This window comes from Grus americana, unplaced genomic scaffold (assembly GCF_028858705.1).
Source record: "Grus americana isolate bGruAme1 unplaced genomic scaffold, bGruAme1.mat H_2, whole genome shotgun sequence".
Taxonomy (NCBI): Eukaryota; Metazoa; Chordata; class Aves; order Gruiformes; family Gruidae; genus Grus; species Grus americana.
Window position 1 is genome coordinate 47,050 of NW_026561338.1, and position 8,705 is coordinate 55,754.

General features: G+C 47.8%; 1 protein-coding gene across 1 annotated transcript; it reads left to right on the forward strand.

The window, feature by feature from the left end:
* Positions 1 to 2,329: 2,329 nt before the first annotated feature.
* Positions 2,330 to 7,205, forward strand: LOC129200237 (protein FAM180B-like). Its single transcript, XM_054811574.1, has 4 exons — positions 2,330 to 2,392; positions 3,292 to 3,469; positions 5,352 to 5,431; positions 6,023 to 7,205. Exons 2-4 carry the CDS (start codon positions 3,403 to 3,405, stop codon positions 6,464 to 6,466), a joined length of 591 nt encoding a protein of 196 aa, XP_054667549.1. The 5' UTR covers positions 2,330 to 2,392; positions 3,292 to 3,402; the 3' UTR covers positions 6,467 to 7,205.
* The last annotated feature ends 1,500 nt before the right edge of the window (positions 7,206 to 8,705 follow it).

Consider the following 8,705-nt stretch of genomic DNA (forward strand, 5'->3'; position numbering starts at 1 on the left):
AGCAGAATTTCCCTTTTGTGAGGATGCTGCCTATCCTCCTGCAGTCCCATCTGTGGTGGGTTGACCCTGGCTGGAGGCCAGGTGCCCACCAGAGCCACTCTATCACTGCCCTCATTCACTAAACAGGGGAGAAAAGGCATAACAAAACGCTTGTAGGTCGAGAGAAGGACAGGGAGAGATCACTCACTAATTGTTGTCACGAGCAAAACAGACTGAACTTAGAGAGGGAATTCATCTAATTTATTACCAGGCAAAACAGAGTAGAAGAATGAGAACTAAAATCAACTCTTAAAACACCTCCCCCACCCCTCCCATCTTCCCGGGCTCAACTTCACTCCCGGCTTCAACCTTCCCCCCCTCAGCGGCACAGGGGGACGGGGAGTGGGGGTTACGGTCAGTTCATCACACGGTGTTTCTGCCGCTTCTTCATCCTCAGGGGGAGGACTCCTCTCATCGTTCCCCTGCTCCAGCATGGAGTCCCTCTCACGGGGTGCAGACCCTCAGGAGCAAACTGCTCCAGCGTGGGGTCCCCCATGGGGTCACAAGTCCTGCCAGCAAACCTGCCCTGGCGTGGGCTCCCCTCTTCACGGGTCCACCAGTCTGGCCAGGAACTTGCTCCAGCGTGGGCTTCCCACGGGCCACAGCCTCCTTCAGGTGCCTCCACCTGCTCCAGTGTGGGGTCCTCCATGGGCTGCAGGTGGAATCTCTACACCCCCTCATCCTTCCTCCATGGGCTGCAGGGGGACAGCCTGCTTCACCATGGTCTTCACCACGGGCTGCAGGGGGATCTCTGCTCCGGCGCCTGGAGCACCTCCTGCCCCTCCTTCTTCATTGACCTTGGTGTCTGCAGAGTTTCTTACATCTTCTCACTCCGGCTGCAAAAGCTCTCTCTCTAAGTGTTTTTCTTCTTCTTAAATATGTTATCACAGAGGCGCTGATTGGCTTGGCCTTGGCCAGCGGCGGGCCCGTCTTGGAGCCGGCTGGCATTGGCTCTATCAGACACAGGGGAAGCTTCTAGCAGCTTCTCACAGAAGCCACCCCTGTAGCCCCCCCGCTACCAAAACCTTGCCACACAGACCCAACACACCATCTCAAAGAAACCTCCCTCCCAAAGAGGCTCTTCTAGTACTCTATTAACCACACCTTGTGCCTGAACCAGCATTCAAACAGCTCCTGCAGTTTTTGATCCCTCACATCTTGCTCCCCTTTCCCATCTCCCTGCTTCAGGAGGTCATGGGGAAAGGATGAAGCCAGTCAAGGTGCGCCTGCAGAAACCTGGCTTGATGTGACATTTTGAAACTGCTCCTACAACAGACGGTGTGACCAGGGGGAGTGCAGAGGGGCAGGGTTGTGCATGCTCAGCTCTGAATACCTGGCAAGGACAAAATCCCTCAGGAGGAGCAGGTGCACCGACCGCCTAACATTGCAATCATATATGCGGGGACTACGTGCAGCTGTCAGAAAACCGGGCTTGTTTCTGTGCACCATATAACTACTGCTGCTTTACGCACAACTAAGGCATATGTTTATCGCTCTGCAGTTGCCTTTCTGTGTGGGACAGTGAGGCAATTCTACAACCCCCCCAGCTCAAGGCAGCACAAACCACTGACGCTTGTCCCCCACCTGCCGCTCTATCAGTCGCCTGAGCGCGGCCTCTGAGCCTCCTCTCTTCTCCCTCCCGCCAACATGGGTATCCTCCTCTAGGCACCTCAGCTGCAAGCTGTTCCTAGGAACTTCTCCTGTTGACAAAATCATATACGGCCTTCGCAGCTGTTGGCCAAAATCCTGGGCTCCTCCTTGTGTCATGTGCTGCGTGCTGAAGGGAGGCTATCTCGTGGCCCGTGAGACGTGGGGTTTTTTTGCATAGCGACTTCTAGACAAAGTCATGCGTATGCTGCGGATTGCAAGGGACTCTGGCACAAAAGAGAAGGCACATCGTTCTCACTGCACAGATGGGTCATCAGCATCTGCCTCTTCAGTAGCATGTGATTCACAGTTTCATAAAAGATATCTCACCCCAGAAGAAAGGAATGCAACTAAAGCAGCAGAAAATAATGAAAACTGAAAGAAGGGTAGCCTGACTTGACGATAGCCAAGGCTATGACAGAAACACAGGTTTTATTTTGATCCAGCCTAAGGGTAAGAATGGCTCTGGATATTGAGGGCCCTTCCTCCTGTGACAAATCTGGGACTCTTCCGTTACCTGCTGCTCTTCTTCATAGCTGGTGTGAGTCCACATATTGCCAGGTACAGCTACAGATCCTGGAAGCTTTGGAAGACATGCTACTTTGCACACTGACAACTTACTAACTGGAGCGTCATCCCTACCCTCAGTAAACTACCTGGTGACAGTAGTCACTACAAACTGACACCCTGTAACTTGCCGAGAAAGGTATGTGTTTCAGCTCCACCTCCTCTCTGTTCTAGGCAGACTTTTTCCCCCCTTTAACCTGAGGGAGATGGTATTATTACTTATTTATTCATATTATTACATACTTGCTTAACCCTGGCATCCCAGAACCTCTTGGAGAACCCAGGACCATACTGTGCCATGCAGAGTAGAAGTACAGAACAGCTTGACTGGGGATTGGGCACTAATAAAAGTGCAAAGATGTGCAGAGAACGGGTATCTGCTGCGAAGGGAATCAGATGAGGTTTCGCCTGTGTAATTCACAACATCTAAGGCAGGCCACTGCTCCTCTTAACCCAGAGGTCTTGTCACAGGAGAAGATGATGATGTGCTAAAGCCTGTCTGGCTCTGATCCTTCTTGTTTGCTGGGCAGTGTATTGAGTTGTCCCTCTGGGAGGTTTGATACAGAACTGAACAAGTGACATTTCTTCTGCCTGCTTGTGTATTTTGGCTGCTACTGCCCTTCCAGAAATCTGCACAGACTGCTGCCCTTATCCGTTTGTGAGATTTCAGGATTGTTTGCAGATTTTCAAACTCAGGAAAAAGGAAAACTGAAAATGAAGCCAAGGGGCCGAGCAGAAGTGTCACGGAGATGTGACAGAGGTGCTGTGTGGAGGTAGAAGGGACCAGGAGGTGTTCCCTTCTTCAGATGCAATCATGTATAGTGAAGTTTCTTGCAACTAATAGCTTCGTATAATAAATTGAAGTGGGAAATCAGTCTTTGGAAAAGAAGCTTAAACAATTCTGCCAAAAACTTCACAACAAAGTCTTCCAAGTTTCCAAAATATGACGGAAAATATCCTTCGGGGTCAGCAAGTTGAACTGCAAGCCCTTCCCAGGACTGCAAGCAGAAACACAGAAAGATGGATCCGTTCCAACAGAGGCTGCTGGGACCAGAAGCAGCGAGGGAAGACGCCACAGCAAACCGCTCTCACTTCACGCACGGCACAGTCCACAGAGGTGGGTGGCAGCTGCCGCCGGGCAGGGCTGCCATGGCCCGGGTGCAGTTCAACGCCTGGCTGATCCTGTGCGTGTTTGCTGGATGCCAGAGGCTGACAGGTAGGGAGTGCACCTGCCAGCGACGCGGCTTCTCGGCTTGGCAAGCGGTGGGGCGATGCCAGTGACGCGACACTTTGCCTGCTTCTTCAAATATGATCAAGCGCTTCAGCTAGCTGTGCTGGCATGGGAGAGAGCTGGGGTCCCAGCTGGGGGTGTTCGCTGCGGGGAGGCACTTGTACCTACTTGCAGGAGGAAGACCTGCTGCTATTTTTGGTGTCAGGGAGAGGGTTTTCTTGGGTGTCCACTGACAAAGTCTACTCCTGCAATAATGTTTGTGGGTTTTCTAGATGTTTTTTGGGGAAAAAAAGCAACTGCTGAATGATTAAGTAAGGGACCATTTCCCATCTCCAGAGGATATTTATGTTATTATTTCAATACATTATTTGTTATGCTTTGTGTAATTTTTGTTTTACCCTACTCAAAAATCTAACACTGCGTATATTTATGAGACAGTTAATACTAACAGCAGTATTTGGCAGCTGTTCAACAAATTCCCTGACTTTGCAGCCAATCAGACGTCTGTCAGTAGAGGGATCTGGGAACCTAAGGGATCAGTTAGCAGAGAGAAGCCCAGCAAAGAAATTTTCAGATGATGTAGTATTTTTACCTGAGCTAAAAGCCTTGCTGGCACATCCATGGAGGAGTAGGAAAGAGCAGCTACATCCCTGCTCACATTCCAAAGCCACAGCTGGCTTGGATCAGGGAGCCTGCAGCTGTACAGAGAAACAAATCTCAGCAGCCTGGGGGGTGGCAGTGCACTTCTTCAGGCAGCTCATACATCTCCCTGGAAAGCTTTAATCAAGAATGGAAAGTTGGAAGCAGAGTTTGGTAGTAGTCATCACACACATACAGTATTAAATCACTTTTCTACTTTTTATAAGCACCTCCTGACCTTAAATCTGGAGTACTCAACATAAATTCTCACTCTTTTATATAAAAAAGCCATCATCCATATAAAAATGAAAAAAAAAGTGTCAGACAGCTTACTATTTTATATGAGCTTTTTCCATTTCATGTTTCTTGACCTGGAGCATGAGTCTGTAAGAAGTAGAAGAGGGTCTTGGCTACATGACCACACTGATCAACACAGAGAAGGGAGGGGATGCAGCCTCCCTCTCACAGTCCTGCACCGAGGCTACTTGTCTCTCCTTTTTCACAAAGAAACAAATAATAAAGGCAAAATAAATGCAGAAACTTAAAACGATAATAGTGTTTTAAGTATTAGTAAATGAAAACTGAAGAATTCTTGGGATTGATGCGACTTTCATATTAATAAACTCCCATTTCTCTGGCCTTGTATCCATTTTTCCCAGTTTAAATGATGTAGGTTGGCCCAGCGAGGAATTAGCTGGACATGAGAAGAGCCATAATGGATCCAACCGGGTTTCTCTTACCCCGACACTCTGCCCCGCAGCGGCAGATGCTCAGTGAAGAACTATAAAACCAGGATAAGCATCAGGTTATGTTTCCACCAGCAGGTCGAGGAGCCTCCCCACACCCTTCTTCCATTGGGCAGCATTACTTTCTCCAGCAAAAACTGCCCAGCAAGCAAAACCCATAGGTTCAAAACCCACCCATACTTGGCGTGAGGGGCTTCCTTGCTGCCTGTCAAAGCAAGCACCTTTGCTGCCATACGCTTTAGCTCTGTTGGCAGGATTAAGGGCTGTTGTATCCAAAATTTATGCTTGCCTCCCTTAACCACTTCTGCTTCTCTTAAAAAGCTTATTTTGCTCATCAAAATCCCGTGGTCAGCATCTGTCATGTTTGGCAAGCTATGAGTGGCAGCTCGGAAATATTGAAGACATTATTGACAACCAAATGCCAAACATAAACAGGAAGGGCCGTGGTCTTGTGCTACCAAACTCTGCCTGATGTCTTCCAGATGAACATCCTCACAGCAGGGATGGTGCCGGCGCCAACACACCCCATCGTGGCCCAGAGGATGCTGACATCATGTTAGAGGTCTCCTGGGCGCTGGGGGCCCATGGGCTGAGGCACTGTTAGTGCCTGTGCTCCCACCTGCCTGCATGTAAAAACTCACACGTTCTGCTTGTTCTCATCCCTGCCGGATTTCGGGAGTGCCTGGAAAATACCTCAGCGATGCCCTAAGCGCGTTTGTGCTCCCTCCCATCGCAGGGTGCAGCTAGAGGGGGCTCTGACACCCTCCACGGCACCTCACACCTCCAGGGTGGGACAAAGACCATCCCCGCTGGGTTAGGTGACTCCCTCACCAAGTGGCCAAGCCCCCAACTCAAGGCGGCTGTGCCGGAGAGGCGCTGCGGGAGGGACTGTGGTGGGAGAGGCAGGGTGGGAGGCGAGAGCTGGACGGGTCCCACCGGGAAACTGAGGTGTGGGGCCGGTCAGAAAAGGGGTGTGGGGCTGGTGGAGAAGGACATGGAGTGGGACTAGGCGGACCATGGGCAGTGAGTCAGGGAGTGGTTGTCTCTCAGTCCAGCCAGATTTGGCAGTGTTGCAGATGGCTTTACAGCTCGGTTCTAACTGGCAGAGGGTTTGTGCTGGGCTTCCCGTGCACATGCTGCTCTTCTCTTCCAGATGCTCTGGGGAGGGCTGGATATTCAGGCCAACAGGACAATCCGGCTGCGGGATGAAGAGCTGGCCTCCCTGCGCCCGGCACGGCAGTTCATGCAGATTTTAGAGGATGAAGTTCCCAAAACACCGCCAGAGATTGAGCAGCATCTGAGATATTATTCACTGACTGACACTCCTTTGCCTCTATCAGAGTTTGACCGTCTCCTTTTCACCAGTGTTTACTGCGCCTATCAGCTTCGCTCCGTGCAGGGTCTGGATAAAAATCTCTGGATTAGTTTTTTCTCTCAGCTGGTCGATGAAATGTTTCGTGATCTGTGCAAGGGGCTTTGCCCTGCAAATACCACCCTCCTCCTGGCTTCCTGGCCCTGGAAGGAGAAGCCTTTACATTTAGCATCCCTGAAACATTTCTATCATTCTAACCTGGCCAGGACCAAGAGAGACACTTAATAAGGGAAACTACCGTAGGAAAGGACACACCTGACGTCAGTTGCATCCTTGGTTATTTTGAATGCTCTCCACATTATTCAGGACTTTGTACAAATACACCACACCTTTTTGTCCTGCTTTCGCATTGCGCTGGCAACCCTCTAAGGATTTATACACAAGCTTTTATTTTTAAATGAAATAGGACAAAACTAAGAGTGCATTTCACTCTTTCCAGTTTTTTTCTTTTTTTGGTTCTGTTTATTTTGGGGGGTTTTTAAGTGGGTTGTGCTGAAGGAAGCAGTGCTATTTAGATGTGTTCTCTATCTTGATCACTGACACTTACTGGGGAGATGCCCTGGTAGGTTTTTTCCAGGATGTCACACTGGTGTCCTAGCTGACTTCATTTCAGATAATTCAGTTCAGCCTCCTTATATTCCCCCTGTGGTTTCAGCCAAATACAGTATCTTTTCTCCTCTCCAGTAAGCAGCTATGCAGATTTTGCTGTGTTTCATGATATAGGTCACATATTTAATTTCAGCTTTCTGCTCATGTGGCATCACATTTTATGTGTCCATAGTAATTTCCCATCTCACATATTCATTTTTCTTTAAAAAGCAACCTGAAAATGTATGTATTCTATGAAGCTTTCTAATATTTGCATATCGTATTTACACATGTACACTGCTTTGTGTCAGTCATCAGTTTGGAATATACTTCCTTAAATCTCATTTAAATTCCTAAGGATCATGACCTAGTTATTTCTTCAGCAGATTTTAGCTCTTCTATGGAGTTTTTTTTGTACAGCTATGGCACTTTACAAGCCAAACATAATAAATACACAGTCTCTATCCTCAAAATGAGAAATACAATTATTTTACAGAAAGAGATCATTAACCTTTCTCTGTCTTACACATTGCAGTGTGGAATTAAATAAATGTAATTATCTATTCTAGAGAGTTTTGATTTTTTTTTGTTTGTTTCTACTAGGTTTCCCACTGCCTTTATAGGTACATTAATTTTGAATATCCATTGCATGTGCTTAGATGATGGGATCCATAATTCCCTTTCTATCAATATAGTCTTAATTTTCCATGCTCAACAAAGGAGGCACGTGTGACATTCAAAGTGGGAACTGCTACCTTTTGACCTAGTTAATCTTTTTCCAAGCTGTTGTTGCCCAACAGATGGAGAGGAGAAATGGTGAGGCAGGAATAAGAAGCCTGGAAGCAAGATGCCACAGAGAATGGTTTTAGAGGTCAGGTTAGGGCTATGACAGGAGAAGATAAGAAAATAGATTTACACACTTCATAAAGCAGGTTGGTTGTTGCTTCCCCCGTCCCCCCCAAAGGATGCAGGAATTAAGATTAGCACCGTGCTTGAAGTATAACTTCTAGTAAACTCGTGTCCCAACCTCTACCCTTCATCCTTTTCCCAACTATGCCCCCAGTCTTTAATGTGTAGGATATGTACGGGGTGACCAAAGCAGGGAGTGGCTGCAGACAAGTCAAGTTCAAGCAGAGAATATCATCAAAAAGCTGAGCTGGGAGGGCACTACTGCATGAAAATATTGTCTTGCTGGAGCATATACAGTCTGAGCTATATGAATGTCTGGATAAAGGTTGAGGGTGTTGGCTTGGAGACTCAAATGCAAATACACTGCTTTGAATTCAGGATTTTGTTAGGATCAGTTTAAGAGCATTGCTATCCGTTGAGCAGATTATACATTAAACTCAAGTGATGTCACAAAGTTTTGTGCATGATGAAGATGATGCACTTTTGCAGTTTATGTATTTTGGGAGACAAACCAGGGCTTAGCTCAACTGAAACAGCACCAATCGCACTAGGATGAAGCCCCAGCCTCCTGCTTTCCTCCTACCCCCCTCGGTGGATCCTGCCATCTGTCCCAGGTGCCCTGTAGGAACACACCAGGCCCCTCTACAGCCACACCGGTCTCTTTACAGCGGCACTACGGCTGTAGTGTAAGAAAGTACTGGAACACAGATGCTGAAAATATCACTTAATGGTATGTTTGATCCCATTTGCACTAAATTACCGAAACAGCATACGGCACGTTAGCCATACCCTTGTATTCAAGGAGCTCATTTCTGGACAACATAATGTTCCTGCGTCAGCACTGCCATTGCATGACATGATACTACTCACATTTATACATTATGAGCCTGCTCCTGACCCAATTATTAAGAGATTTAAAAATACATTTTCTATTCTTCTTACTTATCTTGCTTCTGAGCTTTCAGAA

Coding starts and splice junctions, on each gene's coding strand:
- LOC129200237 (XM_054811574.1), top strand. CDS start 3,403: ATGGCCCGGGTGCAGTTCAACGCCTGGCTGATCCTGTGCGTGTTTGCT. Junction 3,470..5,351: donor TGGATGCCAGAGGCTGACAG/GTAGGGAGTGCA, acceptor GATGTCTTCCAG/ATGAACATCCTCACAGCAGG. Junction 5,432..6,022: donor ATGCTGACATCATGTTAGAG/GTCTCCTGGGCG, acceptor CTTCTCTTCCAG/ATGCTCTGGGGAGGGCTGGA.